Source organism: Coniophora puteana, assembly GCF_000271625.1.
Source record: "Coniophora puteana RWD-64-598 SS2 unplaced genomic scaffold CONPUscaffold_4, whole genome shotgun sequence".
NCBI lineage: Eukaryota > Fungi > Basidiomycota > Agaricomycetes > Boletales > Coniophoraceae > Coniophora > Coniophora puteana.
In genome coordinates, this window is record NW_006913056.1 from 1,129,405 (window position 1) to 1,146,801 (window position 17,397).

A 17,397-nucleotide genomic window follows, 5' to 3' on the forward strand; every position below is an offset into this window, starting at 1 on the left:
TCAAGTGAATATTTGTGGGCACGTCTATCAACAAAAATGAATGGTAGATATATATACAGTAGGGGTATTATAAAGGCGTCGAGAATGAAAAAAAGGAATGTTAATTGATGTGCTTCTTGTCCGTACGTAGTTGCTTGCTGTATAATTTGAGCAAAGCCTCCATGATTCCTTCCAGCGGCACGGTAGCATACTCGTGAACGTATTGAGGGAACGAATCTTCGAGACTGAACCCAGCCTTCTTCATGAAGAACGGATGCATAACATCTGGGGTCGCCTCCCCAAGCTGGCGCATTGTAAGCCTCTCGATGTGCCTGGTTCGTGCTTTGTAAACGATCCCATTCGATTGTTTCTCCACGGAGGCAGGTACATCCGAAGCAGGTATAAGATCATCTTCCACGACAACGTCTTGCTCGAGAGCTGGGGATGCATCAGTATCCATACTCGATGCTAAACCCCTTGAGGATGTTAGAGGTGTAACTTTGCGGGGGTCTAGGACCGGAGACCTAGCGGACGGTAGTGTAGGGGATTGGCCGCCTCCATTGCGGGTAGACATGATCTCCGAGGCAGAAGGCGGTGATGCCGAACCCGGCACGCTTCGCCAATCTTGGGTTGTCCCCTGCAGTTGGTCCATCTCTCTTGACAACGTCTTGCGCAGCCCAGTCAGCCATGAGTACAAGGAGACGTTCAGCGTGATGAAAATATCCTCATGTTTCTTGCCTTCTTCCTGCCGAGAGAACTCTGATACGAAGTCATATATCAGGGTGATTGAAAAGTCTTTGAGTTCTTCCTCCGAAGACATCCGTATCGTCATTGACGGTAGACCAACGATGGTAGCCTCCGCTGTATGACGAAGCAGCGACTCTATCCACTCCTTGTCTTTCGGGGCCGAAATACTTGGTGGAACATGGAGATGGTGATTGCGGCTCAGCTTCGAGATGCCGAGAGTAGTGAATGCGAGATTGATAACACGTTTAGAAGGCGAGCCATCCTGCACTACGCGTTCTAGACTAGCATGCACATCCCGCCCGGTGAACTGGGCAAATTCCATATCCACCATCGTACGAGGGAATACAACCAGACGTAGCAGGCTAAGCTCGAAGCTCATCTGTTGGCAGATGAGATAGCGAAGGTCAGATTCAGCCTCCTTAAAGCGACTTCTAGCAGAGCTAAGCATTGCGGATGCAACTTCTGACAACGGATTGTCAGGCTTTGGAGACTGAGTGAATCGGAAGGCTGCCGATTCCAAGCTTGCGCCTTCACGCTGAGCATCAATGTTTGCCTTGAACTTCTTGACATAGGACAATATCTTGGGTATCGTAGCAATGGTCGCCATTGCCACGATCTCGGTGCCGAAGACGGAGAAGGACAGCATGAGAGGGTTGGTTGACGAGTCAAACTCTTTGGTAGTCGCAACTGCAACAAACGACCAATCATCGCCGATTGAGATATGAACAGGCTCGGCACTTGCTTAGGAGTGAGCATAAGCGTGACATGCAACAGAAAATCGACATACCGATAATGTAACAGTGGCTGTTGGTCTGATTCAATCATTGCCACTAGCGATCCGCTTGTCATGTTGAGCTCGAGCATCTTCCCTATGCTCCCATCTTCGAGGAAAATATCTTCATTTCGGCGGACAGTCTGGAAAACGCAGTTAGGGACGGTGACAACACCAGCGATGTTGCCTTTGGCGAGAATCTCCACTTGTGAAACAAAGAAGGACACTTCGGAGGACGCCTCAGAAAACCTAGTCCGAGCTGTAGCGTTCTCAAGATTAAGGGTCACATTTGTGATCGATTGACCAAGGTCAACTTCTACGTTAATGCGCCGTAAGCGAATGAGGATCACGGTCGTTAATTCCTGCCCGACAGCTTCACTCGGAACGGTAGAGACAGCGGCTGGTAATGAGGCAGCAGACCGTTGCGCTGCAAACACAGGAATGCGGTCCAACCAGACAGCTTTAAAACACAGCACGTCCTGGAGACGGGAGAAACGAACAACGCCAGAAATATCCGTGGCCAGAGTAAGCGAGATGGCACTATTGATACTTCCATCCTGATATTCTTGTTTTGCAAAAGTTAACGAAAAGGCAAGGTTACGAGCATCAAGTCTGACACAGTCTTCGCTCAAGAAGCCATGCTTGAGTCCCGCTGTCAGTCCATCCACGCTTCCAGAAAAGGTCATTCGATGGGCTCCGGGGAGAATGTTAACGATGAACCCTCCGCTCTGCCACCGGAGCCCGGCGACTACGTTGACGTCGGGGCGGCAAGTAAGTTCGAGTGTTGACTTATCAATACGAAGGCTGAAAATGATCTGGAGACTAGAATTCTCCTGGAAGTTGTTGATTGTCCGCGACGCAGCAGAAGTTGCTAAATCCACGTTAACCTCTGGCATAGATGGAGAAACCACGGTGGGCTGTCGGCTTGTATGTCGTAACCTCGTCTGAACATAGTCGACGATGTCAGTCACGAAGGGGAGCAATGTTGGCCTAAGTGTGTTCTGGCTGGAGTGAATGGTACTATTGAAGAGTAACATAGAAGGTGCCATCTTTTCGGAATCAAGGCGGGAAGATGCGCGATACTCCAGCCAGACAGACACGTTTGGAAGGTCGAAGAACTCAGTTTCTGGGCGCATTGGGAACACGGAATCAAATGACCGGGTATCGCAATGGACGTGAACCTCGCCGCTCCGGAATATGAGGTTGGCACAGACGTTTGAAAGAGCACCTTGTACCGGACCTCTGTCGTCACCCGGAGATATGAAATGTTGGGGTAGTTCGTTGTTGTCTGGTGGTTCTTGTATCTTTGGCTTGCCCACAGCTAGCTGATCCATTCGCTCTTTCCCTTGGCGATACACGTCGATTAAGGAGAAAACATAATCCGGGATCTTTGAATCCAGTTCCAGTACAAATCCGCTAACGTCAGCCGATACAGAGATGCTTTGAGAAGCATAATTTCGGGTAGCGCGGAGTTGAGCAGACATCATTGGATACAAGAGACGGTTACGTGTCTGGTGTCTTGAAGCTATGAAATCTTCGGACGCAGTTTGCCTGAAGCTATGAGAAAATTGTAAGCGAATTCATTTACCTCACATCCTAAGGCAGACTAAGTTTACCTTGGAACAAACTGGAAGGAGAGGTCTTTCGTTGACATTTGCCCTACTTCTCCTTTCTGGGAGCTGAATTTAATGCGGCGTACTGCAAAGAGGAATGCTCGAATAGAGGGTGAAGAGACACCTCCTGACTTCGGCAGATCGAGGTCTTGGTCTAACGTGAGAGGAAATGCGACACCGATGTTCTCGACCATAACATCGATGGTGTGCTTGCTTAGCCATGATGGCTGAGGCTCTGGGTTCACATCGTTCACCTTCACTTCGAATGTCTTCAATACAGTCTGTGCCTTTTCTTTGAATGCTGCAAGCTCGGCAGCCCGCTGGTCCTCCCGTATGAGCATATCCGCCTGATTTGGCGAGTTAGTGCTATTCTTTTTGCACGGAAAAAAGTTGACATTTCACCTGAAGATGGTCAATAAAATCTCCGAGCTCCCCAATGGAACTTGGTTGCATGACCGCCTCAATCTTGGGGACCGCCACTTGTAATGTATCCGAACTGGCTCCAGCTTTGACATCAACTACAACGAAGACCGAACGATGCTGTCTATTGAAACCGAGATGGGGAGCCAAATCGCGTGCTTGAAGAGCCAGTGAGAGAGCAAGGTCTTGCATCCGCAATTGCCACGACAAACCAGCCTTGTTGGTTACAAACCCTCCGACATCTTCGCAATCCAGATAGAAAGTCGAGGATATGCCCTGTAGACCTGCTCGGAACCCTTTGAGCTTAAAAATGGCATTGTATGTATGCAAACCCGCAGCAGCAATGGGGTTTTCAGGCGCCGATGACGTAGTCCTCTTCTGTCGAGTCTCGTTGACCAAGTTCAAAAGATCAGAGAAGTCTTGGCCGAACTTCTGTTGGACAACAAGCAGAGTGTCCCAATGAGAAGTCTTGACCAGGACATCCATATGGTCGAGTAACGCGAGGACATCAGTGCATTCTTTGCGATGCTGGCCTGAAATCGATAGCTTCGGCAGAGAGAACTTGACACGAGGATGACGGACGTTGTCGTTGTCGCTGACAGCAACGTTTGACACAATGAAAACTTGCCCTCCAACTTGCAAACCAAAATTGTTCGCTTGTTTCTTTGAGTCCGGTAGGCTCGTCAGGAAGAGTAAACTTCTGTGGATCTCGTAAGTTAACCAAGTGCCCCGCATAACCTGCAGTGAGACGCGAAGTGACTTGAGTTCTGCATTCAAATCGATATGAAAGGGAGGGAGAGATGGAGAACGAGGCGACTTGGATGTTCCGGGCCGGTTTGGCGTTGTTGTCTTTAGTTCCGATATGAACGCAGCCATCGTTGCCTCAATGCCGGGGAGGAAGTCTTGTCTCCAACTTTCAATAAATCTGTAAAGCCGCAGGGCGCTACGAGGGACGCTTAGGATAATTTCGCTTGTCGAGACTATAACCTTGACGTTGGGGCTGGAAGACTCTGGTCGAATAGTCGCGCTGAGTTTGCTGCCAATGAACTCTAGTGACGCCAATATGTCTCGATTTGTGGGTGCCTGAGTCTTTGGAGTTGATCCGAAGTGAAAGGCGAAGCTACCGCATTGGAACGAGTGGTCCATGTAAGGAAGAGTCGACTTGTCATCACTAGGCAACTTAAGCAAAATTGACGAAGTAGAGTTCAAATCTGTGCCGGTAAGCTGAAAGACAAGATTTTCTGCAACAGCGCGAAAATCAGCGCGTCTACTGGTAAGAACAACGATGATCCGACGAGGGGTGGCGGCCCTGGGCTTTGGTGTCATGGTCGGCTTCAACAGAGGCGTCTCCATTCGTAAACGTCTCCCGACTCGAAGGACGGATTGGGCAAACTTCATGAGATAGGGATTTATTTGAGCATCTATGGCTTCTACGAAGAAGGCTCCAGCGATGTATTCAGTCCTTGGTCCATCATAGCTGCGTACTGATGACTGGGAGAAGGAAGGGTTCAGTGAGAGCGCTTGCGCCGTGCGACCCGTACTAGCCCTGATCTTCATTCCGTCAATATGTAGGTAACTTGATTTCTGTCCAGTGTCATTGAAGAGCGCTAGGTCCAAAGAACCAATGTTGATAGTACCCGCTTGGGGGTCCTGACCAGAAAGCTTGGAGACAGCATCCTTGTGACTTGAAGGGTGAACCATTGCCAGTAGGATTGGTAGAGCGTCGCTAGTGGTATCAACATCCGACAAACTGTTCAGGCATGTTGCCATCAGTTCTTCGGTAAGTTCCTTGAGTGCATCCTCGGGAGGATCTCGTGGGGGTAGAATGGACGGGTCAGCCTTTCCAGGTAAAGCGCTGCGGGCATGGAACAGAAACTTGAAAGCCGCATCCGTGCGTATCTTCTGAGGTTGGTCACGTTGTACGAGAAGTGATGGCTGGATTGTCGACAGAGGATCGACGGCGGGCTTGTGCTTCTCTCGAAGAAGGATAAAGTACATCATCCTTTGGGCGAATAGTGAAGCATCACGCTGAGATCTCTTCACAACTTGGGATAGTTTGTCGGCCTCCTGCAATAGCTCTTGGCAGGCATCCATCATCCTTTCTAATTCGTTTGCCCCAAGAGATAGTGATATAGAGTTTGCGCCTAAACTGAGACTTCTAGGCTCATATTGTGCTGCTATATCCTCCAGAACGATTTTGGCCCCGCTTGTATTACCAGAACTACGTCGTTGGTGTACGGAGTCACTGACATTGAAGGTAAGACAAGCCTCTTGTGCGGCCGCGTGCGCAACAAGAAGAGGTTTCCTATCCGAAGCTGTTTTATCAATCCGAGCATGAATTTGGCTAAGGCGAAGAGTAATCAAAGCAAAAAAAGACGAATCTGCAGCAGAGTCTTGGCTCTGAGTGGCACTTGCATGCTTTACAATCCTTGAACAGACGCTAGAAATCCGGATATCCGTACAAGAAGGTGGTCCAATTGTCGAATCCCCAGTCAGAGCTTTGATGTGTCTGGACATCAAGTCGTCCAGATAAAGCTGGGTGCTTAGACGCTATTGTAATGTGGTCAGATTGTTATGAAGCTGACTTGACTAAGCGTGATCACCTTTGCACTTAACTCGATTTCGAGATGCTCGGCTGCAAGAATGATGAGAGGAGTAACCTGTATGCGCACGCCCTTGATGACTTCGGCTCGCAAGCCTTGAGGGAATCCAGTCATAAATCCTTTCGGAACGGTTCGACTGCTTGGACAGAAGTCATTGCAGCGATGCTTGGTTTCGTCGCCAGGCGTCATACCAGATACATTCTAAGGGTAACTTAATTCAAGAATTGACGGGAATGATAGTAAGAAACAATGCACCTACCTTTGTTAGCAAAAAAGGCGACTCTTCCCATAACAGTGGAGAGGTTAGAGCTATCTCTCGATACTGCCGTACGAACTGCTGATACTGCGCAAAAAGAGCTTTGGAATCTTTGGCAGCTGTAAGTGACTGAATTAGCTGAGATTATGAGCACGGCTCCTAAACACACCATCAGCCATCGACCAGTCACTATCGGAGAAGTCGCTATCTGTTAGATCTGCATCATCGGACTCATCACCATCCGACATGCTATTGTCTCGATCATCAGGAGTAATGGGAATTGCAAGACGACTCCGCCTGCTCGCCTGTGAGCAATGAATTGCAAACTTGTTGGGGACAAGCTCACGCTAGCCGTGCGTCTCTGACTGCTTCAGAGATGTGCTCTTCTCCTTCAGAATCTGATTGCTGAGTTGGGTGTTGAGACCATCTCGGATTGGGTGCTGCGGTAGCCTCGACTTCGGACATAGTTGATACAAAAGGGTTAACCTTTAGTTGAGGTAGGTAGACGCCATTGGCATGCAGAAATTGCTCTGTGAGATTATGAGATCCTTCTGTCATATTCTTTAGATTTAAATACAGACGCACTCAAAGGCTGCCCTCCATTAAAATGGCTGTCAATTTGTTGGAAGAGGTGATATGCTCGAAGTGTCGGTTCATCTTGGGCTCTGACGTAGTCGGCCTGAACGTCGGGCAAGACTTTGGGAGCAGCATAGTTGTCGAGGTTCAGATCAAAGGTTACGCTAGCCGCCTCGGACCAAGAGCGACGAGATGATGGTGAAGAAAGCAAGACCTTGATCATAGCCAAGGGAACTCTGAGACTCAGTATCTTGCTGCACATGTAGCTTTCCAAATCGTTCGTTTGGAGTTCAAGGCCTTGCGGTAAGGAGATTTCCACAGCAGCGGGTCCGGCATGCCACAGAATAACAAGCCCCTCCACACTTAACTTCACAAAAGTGACTGAAATAATGGAGCCTTAACAACCTCGCCGGAAACAGCGTTGCGACTCACCATCTGGATCAACCGAAATAGCAAATTCCGCAGCCGGAGCATTCACGATATCCGAGTAGTTCATCCCAAATGTGCTGAACGCAGCCTCCATCACCCGTCCGTCGTAGGCGGACAGCGCTGATTTGACCTTGCCGATCTGAAGTTCCCAGATGCAAATATAAGTACGAGTACGGGGTTGTGGGCCAAAGAGTCTGTTTCCAGTGATGTCGATTCCATCAATAATCACCATGTCCTTGGACTCGGACAAGCCGTGCTTCAAGAACTCTTCGTCATCACATGCATCTAGGACACTGCCGGTAATCGTGTCAACGTTCAAAGACATTTCTAGGGTTTATAAGCGCCTGCACACAATCAGCTGGCAGGCAACTTACCCATGAAATAATCGTGCAGTCTCAAGTCCACCTGTAGCTCCGGCAAATTAAGCGCCAATGCAGCTCCACAGTTTCCATGATCGTCAGCATCCTCATACCCAGGAATACCTGCGGGCATAAGGATAGACCCGTTATCGAGAGTGAGCGACAGCTCTACTTGCATTATATTTGACTGGAGAAGTCAGCATAGTCATCGACATCGAGCTGAAGTAAGAATCCTTACTTTGCCAGGACGGTACTTCATTTCCACAGGATCACCGACCAGTTTGAGCCGTTCTCGCTTATCCAGGTATTCGTATAGCGTAGAAAAGTGGGTGAACGAACCGAAGTAGTTGTCTCGCAGTACCATTATGTATCGTACAGCCCATCCCAGCATTCGGAACGACACGTCGGCTGTCTGAAATCGGTCTGAATGAACGACAGAAATGGGAGAAATCGAGCAAGAATACCTTGAACTGAAGTTTGAGCTGCTCAACATTCTCGGGGTGAACCTCAGCGAAATAATGATACGATGCCTCGATGTTGAATGTCCCGGCGCGCAGCACATGATGTTCTTTGTCAGGAGAGTACAGGTATTGGGTATTCCACCTCGGCAGAGCTATACTGAACGTGACATCCGGAATATCCACACAAAATGGAATAGTGGATGCTTCGGGGCGGTAAGCGTTAGACGGAATGCTCACAGCCGTGTGGAGGAGAGAAGCTCGGGCTGTTACGAGTACGTTAGACTCTTTGATGAGTGGCTTGTCGATAATGTTCTGATCGTTCGCGTAGAGATTGAGGTTGAAGTGATGCAGGTCAACATTCAGCAGATAGTTAGTTGGTACAAAATGGTTGGGGTCTCCCGGCGGTCCTGACACCCAGTCTCGAGAAAGGTCCGTGAACATGTTGATGTGGTCACGAAGAAGATAGATGGTGGGCTGACGGAATGAGATCGAGAACGACCAGTCTCGCTCTGCGTTCCACTTCAAAGGTGATGGCATGCCAGCGTGTATCTAAAATGATTTATAAGTCTAGTCAAGGGAATTTGTTTCAATGCCCCGACATACCCTGCATGACTCGGCACCAACTAGTTTGATATCGTTCAAACTTGAAGTAATGGATATTGTGTCAAGGTGGACCTCAAGACGCGGCTCATAGCCGTCGGGGCCGACAACCATTGGCAAGAGGTAGCTGATAGAAGAATTGTCTCCCGCTAATATATGAATTGACGCCTGCTCTCTGGTGCGAGGTCTCGAGTAGCTGGCAGCTCCGTCCCACATCCAATTCTATAATTGCAATCCAAAAGATGGCTAATTTTTCAAAAGCGCGGCACTCACCTTCGATGGCTCTCTGAAGGGGATATGCAAAGAAGTTTCCTCGCGCAGCTCAACGAACACCTTCATTGCCGTCCATGTTCGCTTGTCGCCTGGTCGCAAGTATGGCGAAGGCTCCAAGTCGTGAAAAGTTGACGGAAATAAAACCCTCTGGAGTTGAACCCTGAGGTTTCATGGTAAATAGTGACATTCACATTTGTATCTAACACATACCGTTGACGATCTGCCCATGGGCCATAGCGAAGCGTCCCATTTCGAATGACAAGGTCTACACCCCACTCAGGGGGTAAATCTCCGTTACCTACATCGAATGACTCAAGCCCTTTCCCTTTCACTCTTGTTCGCTCATGCGGTACGTCTCCGACAATGTCCGCGTAGTACGACAGGTCAAGAACAGGACACTCGATGATCTTACGTTCTATTGCGTATTCGAGCGTGTTGAAGTCCACGCCAATGTGATCCTCATCTACGCTCTTGTTGGTGCGACGGCCAGGGAGAAACCGAGGAAGATTAAGTGTTCGTGACGTAGAACCCACTGGCGGGTGGCGAGGATTGAGTACTTGTCCGTAAACAGACAGACGCTTCCAGATGCGCGCAAAAGTTTTGAAAGGCAGATAAGAGACAGAAGAAATTTCTGCGTATCTTCATATTCGTTAAGCCTCGCTCAAAGGGAAAAGCTTGAGTGGGCACACCTCGAGGATTCGACGCGCTCATGGATGGAGCGCCCAATTGCAATCGGACTGCCTCGATACTGCTCATTCTCAACAAACTGGACGAGAACATCGTCAAACTTGAGCTTCAGGAGTTGCTTGTACAGGTCGCATCTTGAGCGAGCCTGTCAGCCGAGGTCAATATGCCTGCATGTTCTGCGACCGTGAACAGCGTACCTGAACAATGCCAAACCTTCCATAGGCATGACCAAACTCGGCAACCATAAGGCTTGGGGTCGATGCATTGCCGCACACAATGGATCCTTTGACACCTTCGATGGAGATTGGAAGTAGATCCATGGGATCAAGGTAGGGCAGCTGGCGCTTAATCCAGTCAAGCCCAGAGTGGATCATCTGGGGCGCTTTCAAATTCGCCAGCGCAGATGCAGGATACAGTGCGGTACCCTCAAAACCTGAATTGCGGGAAAAGATGCGACGAGGCTCCGATTGTGATGCCGATGCACTGTGTTGCATAGTAGGGCACTTCTCTTGCATTTGAGAAACAATGTTATCGTATGCAGGTGTGCGGTTGTACAGGAACCATTGGAAACCTTGAAGGGTCACCTTAACACGACATGGGGGAAACGGAAGGGAGTGATGAACTAGTAGCCGTGAGCATCGACAAGGTTATAGTTATAGCGTATACTGACAGTCGTCCCCATCTCCCGCGAGGTGCGCGCGGTTGAGATCGTCCTCAGTCGCAGGTACGCGAAGCCACCACCGCCATGAAAGCTGCACCTTCACGATCTTGATGGTTTGGTTACTTGAGTGGTACCTCACATCCCTAAGCAATATTCTCCCAGCGAGAACAGAGAAGTTGATAGACCCTGCACTATGTTGTGAGCACGTAACGCGCATATAAGGAGCAACTGTACACACCAATGTGAACCCATATGCTGGAGCCGCCCTGGTTCCAGTAGCGAACGCGGAGGATAACAGTGATGATCCATGCAGCAACTCGGTTGATGTAGAAAATGTAGAAGATAGAGGCAACAAGAACACAGAAGCAAACGACGGGGAGAACGGAAGCCTCCATAGGTTGGGTTAGACTCCTTGTTACAGCTGTGTTGCCGAGGATTGTTCCGCAGCCCTTGGTCCTCAGCGTTTTCAAGACAGCCTTCCGACGTACCAGTAAATAGTTAACACGAAACAGACATGAAGGCGCGCTTGCAAGTCGCCGAGCTCATGACGCGAAGCAGACAACAGCGAACTTCGCAGACATGCCCAAATGCCGGCTTATTGCTACCGAATCGCCCTCCCTCTTTCCACCTCGACCACGACGTTCTCGACGTTCTCATCCTCGGCTGCACGCTGAGTGAAATTGACGGTGATGCCACAGACACCGGCGCAGACCACGCTGACTCCTCTCCGTCGACTTGCTCAACACTCGACTACCACCTGCGCTGCTCAGGCCACCGCGTACGGCAAGTGTATTGTCGCCACATACGCCGACGTCAGAAAGGACATGTGCAAGGCGGAATTTGAACAGTTCGGCCGCTGTATGCGCGAAGCAGTATGTTTCGTACTTTCACAAACGACTGTAGCACCATGGATCTCTCATGCATCATACCTAGATGAAGCGCAAGTGGTGAACCTTGGAACAAATATCGGTTTAGATCACACAACAGCAATGCATAATTAGTTGAAAGCAAGGGTGGCCATGGTATCCTGCCAATACAGTAATAGAATAAATGTCCCAAGGATGCGAGCTTTGAATCCCTTCACTTGCTGTGCTCTCCAGATGACGGAATTAAGTCCTCCCGTGTTCACCCCCCGCACCCTCATTGCCAGTCGCCCCTGGTACGCGTCTTCGCTGGCTTTCGTCACGCCTTGGCGGAGGCCCTGATCCGGTGTCCCGCTCTCGCTCGCGTCGGATAATAGGTAAACTGAGAAATGGGTTCGCTGGGAGGCCGAGCTGTGCCGTGATAGGGAGAGGTAGCACATCGGATATAGAACTTCGGCCTGTTGCACTGACGGGTGCTGGACGACAAAGGCGGTTCCAAACATCTTCCCAGCGCAGGTCTAAAACGTAATCGCGTTTGTTGATTCGTACCTTGGATTCATCTGTATTCATGGCGGCGAGCGGTGTGGTGACATCGCCGGGGAACGGAGATATTGGGAGCGAGGGTTCCGAGGACGTCTGGTGAAGCGCTCCGAGTGCATTTTCATACGAGATGGTGAGGAGGAGAAGGTGGAGAAAGAGGATGAGGATGTCCAGGATAAAGAGGTGGGGACGGGAAGGTCGGAAACCTGGGGATAATTGGCTATGACGATCGGACAGCGATTTAAATGGACTTACCCATGCCGACGAAATCGAGAATGAGGGCACGGCCCTCGGTCGATCCTTCCCATGCGTGCGTCCACAATGCAGGGAGGTTGGACAGGAGGCATAAGAGGTAGAGCGTGCTGAGTCTGAGCATGGGTGGGAAAGTGCTGCGGGGTTCTTGAGCACTCTTCTTGAACACGGCTCTGCATATGAGCGGAAGGAGCGACGGGGAGAGGAAGAATGAAATGGCATGGAGTTGGGAAAGCAAGTCTGCAAGCTGTAGGACAGGAAATGATGACGGCCACCCTGGTCAGGACATGGGTGGTTAGCATGGAGGGGCAGAAAACATACCGAGTCAATGATGTGTTGTCTATGGCTGTCATACTGCCTGCGCATGTCATTTAGAATGCTGTCGAGCGCTCGAGGGCTGGAAACGACTCCAGTGGGTTGAGAAGTTGCAATTGTTCCCCCCCGTCGCAAGTCTGCGGCTTGTCGCCCAGCGCCGTTAGGTGCACACTTTCTACTACCGTGTTTGGTTCTATTTCCCCTGTTTGTGACGATGAAGCGCGTATCAAATTGTCCCATAATATTGCTTGTAAGCAAAACACTGTACATGCACTTGACTGCTGCGATAGCGTATCGTAAACCTTAGTAAAACGTCCAAATATGAAGAGGATACAGGAGTGAGTACTTGAGTACAGATAAGATCGGGTAAATTGAGCAAGGGAAGCAAGAAGACTATGGAGCCCGCCGTGACATCTGTCGGTACGGTGGTGGCTCATCTCCTGCAAGTGTCCGTCCCCGAGCTCGGTCGCGAGGAGAGGGAACAAAAACAGGCCGGAAAGCTCCTTGCATCACTGCAGCATGGTCCAGAAGCGCAGAATGCACATGCGTCGACACCGCCGTGCTTATCTCATCTCGTGAATAGTCGACGTCGACGTCAAGCGGTGGAGGGGGATTCGCAGGCGGACGGGTATAGCTTGACTCGCCCCGGCGAGGAAGTGGACGTGGACGGCCGTCGAGTTGTCGTGCCTTCTCGTTGGCCCACTCCGTCTGCCGCACCGACTGGAGCGGGTCCGAGCTCGGATTTGATCTGGGATTCGAGTTTAAGCTAGGGAGCGGCGGAAGTGAGCGCATGCGTCGTGTCGAGACGCTCGATGAAGAAGACGTCTCGGGTGTGTGACCGTAGCCTATACTACGCCCGTTTAAATCTTCAGGATCAATTTGGGTTGATACGGGTTGATAGTCTGTTGTAGACAATGGCCGAATATCCATGATGTTATTCTCTTCATAGGGATCCTCGTAAACATATGAGCTATCACGCGACATAGTCGGGTGGAGTAGCGCGTTTTCGGACTGGGTGCTGCCACTGCGCGAATGCTTGGGGAGAGGTGCGGGTGTTCCCATCGCGTGGTAATACCCCAGGCGTTGCTGCCGGAGGTTCTCTTTCTGCTCGTGTAGGTGCCGTCGATAACCCGATGCTATCAGAACGCCGTCTAACGAAGGCGTTTGATAACTCTGAAGAGCTCACGAGACAAACGATATGAATACTCACAGAGTTCAAGAAGCAAAACACATGCTGTTACAGCGACAAACACCCCTTCTGACATGGCGGCTAGTTTGGAACAGGTTTCGTCATTGTTCTCGTCGACGAAGTGATCGCATTCCTGAGTAAACATGTCACGGTTGCTTTGGCGAATGGCAACGAGAAACCATATGCCGATGATGATGTTGAGAAAGAAGTGAACGTAGATGAAGTACGTGTATATCAAGACGGATTTGTATTGCCGAGTGACAGCGCCGACGAACCTGCAAACCCAGCATTAAGGGGAGTGAACAGAGATTGGGCTGAAGGAGCCTACCCTGCAACGGCTGCAAGAGCAAGAGATGATTCCAATATGCCAGCACAGATGAAAGCCTTGCGCTCTGTCGGCCCATCAAGAGGATTAGAGCTCTCTGAAGGATTCGTGGAGTGTATCGAAGGTTAGGCATGTCGGATAGTAGATGAGATGACGACGCACTAAAAACCTCGAACCATATGACGATAGAGAGGCCGAATGCAAAAAGGATGGTAAGGAATGTCATGATTAGGAAGCCTATCCGGACCGGGATACAGCAGCAGACGGATGTGGGGAAGACGAGCGCATCTCTCCAGCGGGCGAGACGGGACCGTGTATAGACAGGGTTCACTTTGACCTCCATCGACGGTTGCAGACGACAGGGGCTGGTGCGAGTCGAAGCCCGGCTATTTGGTGCGGAGAGAACGAGGAGCTTCGGAGGAAGGGTGAGACTCTGAGAGGAGGGCGGCAGACGAGAAGGGACCGGCTGCGGCCCAGTGGGGCTAATAGCTCAAGTCAACAACACGAGTGACATCCCAGGTGAGGCAGAGCCAGTCAGTAAACATAGTCGCGCCCAGCATCTCTATGGCAATATCATCATTTTCGGCGCTTGCAGTGCTAGTGCTGTGCTTGTGCAAATTGCGCTCGGGCATTGCTGGTCTCGGTCAGCGTCAACGAACATGGCGAAACGGAAGGCACATAATATCCCGGACGTAAATCTTTCCTCGTCAACGTCAATGACACTGTATGATCGCCTCCGCCCCTGAACCTGTCGGCCTTCAATATATTACATCACGATCGACAGGCAATGAGCTGCTGCTAATGTAGCGTCTAATCATTGGGTTTCCCGACATTCCGTTGCAAAGAAGATCTCAAGTCAGTTACCCTTCCAAGTTTGAAACGGCGCCCTCTCAAGCATGAACGTTTGGACGAGGAACGACTCCGGGATCTGCATCATTAATGCAGGCTTACCACACACAGATTCGTGATCATGAAGTACAGTGCTTATTACTTATGTTAACAATCTAGATAGGATACAGGGTATGGACTTTTCATGCAACAGTTCATCATGCCATCAATAGGCGAAACCTTCCCGGCGTACTCGAGTTGACTCCACACCAGCACTCTTCAGGACCCCCAACGTACCATCTTCGAACTCAGGCGGTCCACACATATACACCTCGCGCTCAGCTGAATCAATTAGCATCGCTTCATCTTCCGTACCCGATAAACGTCCAGAGTGCTGTTCAATGCTAACTTTGAACGCGGTCTGCTGGTGGGACGAAAAGGATGGAGGCGATAGCGACGGCAGAGGCGAACTGGAGAATATATGAAGGGAGAGCATTGATCTGGGACAGTCAGATGCTGCGTTTGACTTGTTTGTGGAGTCAACCATAGCCTCTGAGATGAGCTTAAGAATAACCTCTGGTTCCCGAGTCGAAGCTGCAAGAACAATGTCGTATTTTGATGTTGCAGATCCGTTGGCGATAGCCTTGAGCATGGCCAAGAACGGTGTGATGCCAATTCCACCAGCCAGCCATAGGAGCTTGCGGGTGCCTTCGCGGGTGCCTGGCTTGGTATACACCGGTAAGTGCGCCTCCGACGGCTCGAGCGTGAACTCGCCCGCAATGCCAACCAGCGGGACACGCAGGCCGAGAGGGCGCGAGTCAGACAATAGCTCGGGCTTCATTTCTGCAATTTTGTGTGCGATGTTGAATAACGCGCCTGTTATTGCGCCACCAAGTTTGTGTCGCATCGTCAGAGCGAAGGTATTGGCGTCTCCGGTGTTGGCCCCATACTCGTCCGAAGATGGTGGACGCGTCCAGGATGAAGCGCGAGAAATAGTCCACGTGCGTATACGATCGTCGTTTACTGCTTCGGGAGACTCTTCTGCCATGTGTTGGTACGGCAAAGAGCCTACCAGCGACTTAAAGTCCATGATGGCGGTTTGACCCGGAACGATGTCGAGCTGGAAGCTGCTATCGAAGGTGAAAGTGGCTAGATTTGGGGAGTGTATTTCAATGCTTCGAAGTGTGGCTTCCGGAGCTCCATCGTCGGTGCTGAACATCGAACTCTTTTTCTCTGTAGACAGAAGCCGAATGGGAGGGCTATACGGGCTGCGTTGCACCTTTGTGCCGGGCCGTTCTCGAACAGGCAACGCATCCTCGACGTAAATGTAACCTGTAACCTCAACGGTCGTGAGTGCGTTCTGGAGTGGCATAATCTTCTGAGCGTCAGGGCCAACGTAGTTTTTCGCATTGCCTGTGAGGTATAGGATAGCACCATTGGCAAAATCGACGAAGGTGAGTGAGGCGAGCGATGTGACCTCAATGTTACCGAGCGATGAAAGTAGACGATTGCCTGGGAGAGGGCATTAGAAATCTCTTTAGTAAAGATGGGAATGCGGGCCTACCAGAATAATCGGGCAACACCAGTGTACGTCCATCAGTCCGGTCCGCTCGCACGAAACCGGGGCGACCACCCCGATGGTTCATGCCGACGTGAGAAGGGTATTTCTGGCGTTCTTGCTCATTGGCCTCGTACGATGATCCAATGAAGACAGTATCGGAGGCATGAACGAAGTCGATAAGGTGGTCAGGGAGACGAGCTGAAACATCAGGCATGTGGTATACGACCCGAGGGCGAGCCTGTAAATAAGGATCTAACGTCCTGACGTTGATGTACTTAGGGCAGTTACTTGTGTGAGTGTCAGTGGAAAATGTCATTTACGTATGCCAAGGGAAAAGTACATACCCCAGGGCTTGATTGACTACAGAACGAACTTCATGAACGTCGCCTGCTCGTTCGACTGAGTAAACGTAGCCAGCAAACTTGTTTCTCCGCCGCGTCGAGAATTCAATGCCAATGCCTGCGATTAACATCCTGCCGTCATGTTGATGAGACCGCATGTTTTCAAGGAATGGGTCTCCGTCCCAGAATCTTGCGTGGAAATCCAGAGATGTGAAGGACGCGCTGCTTGTGAAGCCAAGGTTGCCCTCTGGACCAGCAAGAATGGATCCCCAGGGACGGCCTCGTTCATCGAGGGATGTGACAGGAATAAACGGGAGGCGTGTGGTATGGAAGGTGCGGTGTTGTTCAGACATCTCTGCTCTGATCATCTTCCAGCCATAGATAGAGGGGCCATCGAAGCCGAGCTTCTTCTGAATGGCAAGTTCGCCGCGGTGCCAACCAGCAACTGCTGCCATGGGTGATAATGCTGAACTGATAGAAAACTAGGGGATTGCAGCTGGAAGAAAGTAGGTAGAAGTGCTTTGAACATCCCGTTGAGACCGTGAGGATGGCTTATATGTCGGAGCCTTCTGTTCCGCCTTTGAACAACTTAGTGAGGTGATGGACTAGTCCTGGCCGACTCTTCACTCAGCTGGTTCTTTGTCAGCACCGCCACCCCCAAACTCGTGCCCGAGTGCCCGAGCGCCCATGGGCTAGGAGGGTGACCTTGAGAAAGCAAAGAGAAAGCCGGTGAGAGTTGAGTAGAAG

At 50.5% G+C, this 17,397-nt stretch overlaps 4 protein-coding genes across 4 annotated transcripts; 1 reads left to right on the forward strand and 3 right to left on the reverse strand.

Moving 5' to 3' along the window:
- Positions 1–7: 7 nt before the first annotated feature.
- On the reverse strand, positions 8–10,831 carry CONPUDRAFT_101411 (uncharacterized protein; the record flags this gene model as incomplete). Its single annotated transcript, XM_007768661.1, has 20 exons — positions 8–1,463; positions 1,514–3,055; positions 3,115–3,458; positions 3,514–6,081; positions 6,135–6,335; positions 6,394–6,509; positions 6,560–6,687; positions 6,737–6,920; positions 6,976–7,347; positions 7,399–7,722; positions 7,770–7,941; positions 7,993–8,166; positions 8,219–8,764; positions 8,819–9,037; positions 9,089–9,248; positions 9,299–9,727; positions 9,778–9,920; positions 9,973–10,397; positions 10,446–10,622; positions 10,675–10,831. 20 exons carry the CDS (start codon positions 10,829–10,831, stop codon positions 101–103), a joined length of 9,744 nt encoding a protein of 3,247 aa, XP_007766851.1. The 3' UTR covers positions 8–100.
- A 315-nt stretch (positions 10,832–11,146) lies between these two features.
- CONPUDRAFT_31225 (uncharacterized protein) lies at positions 11,147–11,311 on the forward strand (the record flags this gene model as incomplete). The annotated part of the gene is made up of 1 exon (XM_007768091.1): positions 11,147–11,311. A coding segment is annotated over one exon (165 nt), but the record flags the coding sequence as incomplete, so codon positions are not given.
- A 1,322-nt stretch (positions 11,312–12,633) lies between these two features.
- On the reverse strand, positions 12,634–14,452 carry CONPUDRAFT_136143 (uncharacterized protein). Its single transcript, XM_007768662.1, has 4 exons — positions 14,083–14,452; positions 13,924–14,017; positions 13,617–13,870; positions 12,634–13,557 (listed from the first exon to the last, which is right to left on the reverse strand). The coding sequence occupies exons 1-4, from the start codon at positions 14,261–14,263 to the stop codon at positions 12,800–12,802; spliced, it is 1,287 nt and encodes a 428-aa protein (XP_007766852.1). The 5' UTR covers positions 14,264–14,452; the 3' UTR covers positions 12,634–12,799.
- Positions 14,453–14,903: 451 nt separating this feature from the next.
- On the reverse strand, positions 14,904–17,306 carry CONPUDRAFT_101412 (uncharacterized protein). Its single transcript, XM_007768663.1, has 4 exons — positions 16,654–17,306; positions 16,313–16,596; positions 15,718–16,260; positions 14,904–15,678 (listed from the first exon to the last, which is right to left on the reverse strand). Exons 1-4 carry the CDS (start codon positions 17,103–17,105, stop codon positions 14,975–14,977), a joined length of 1,983 nt encoding a protein of 660 aa, XP_007766853.1. The 5' UTR covers positions 17,106–17,306; the 3' UTR covers positions 14,904–14,974.
- Between the last annotated feature and the right edge of the window lie 91 nt (positions 17,307–17,397).

Excerpts from the sequence above, each read along its gene's own strand:
- CONPUDRAFT_101412 (XM_007768663.1), bottom strand. The coding sequence starts at position 17,105 with ATGGCAGCAGTTGCTGGTTGGCACCGCGGCGAACTTGCCATTCAGAAG. Across the intron at positions 16,597-16,653 it reads GTAGTCAATCAAGCCCTGGG|TAACTGCCCTAAGTACATCA; the intron begins GTATGTACTTTT and ends CACTCACACAAG. Across the intron at positions 16,261-16,312 it reads GGTGTTGCCCGATTATTCTG|GCAATCGTCTACTTTCATCG; the intron begins GTAGGCCCGCAT and ends GCCCTCTCCCAG.
- CONPUDRAFT_136143 (XM_007768662.1), bottom strand. The coding sequence starts at position 14,263 with ATGGAGGTCAAAGTGAACCCTGTCTATACACGGTCCCGTCTCGCCCGC. Across the intron at positions 13,871-13,923 it reads GCTCTTGCAGCCGTTGCAGG|GTTCGTCGGCGCTGTCACTC; the intron begins GTAGGCTCCTTC and ends CTGGGTTTGCAG. Across the intron at positions 13,558-13,616 it reads TGTTTTGCTTCTTGAACTCT|ACGGCGTTCTGATAGCATCG; the intron begins GTGAGTATTCAT and ends CGCCTTCGTTAG.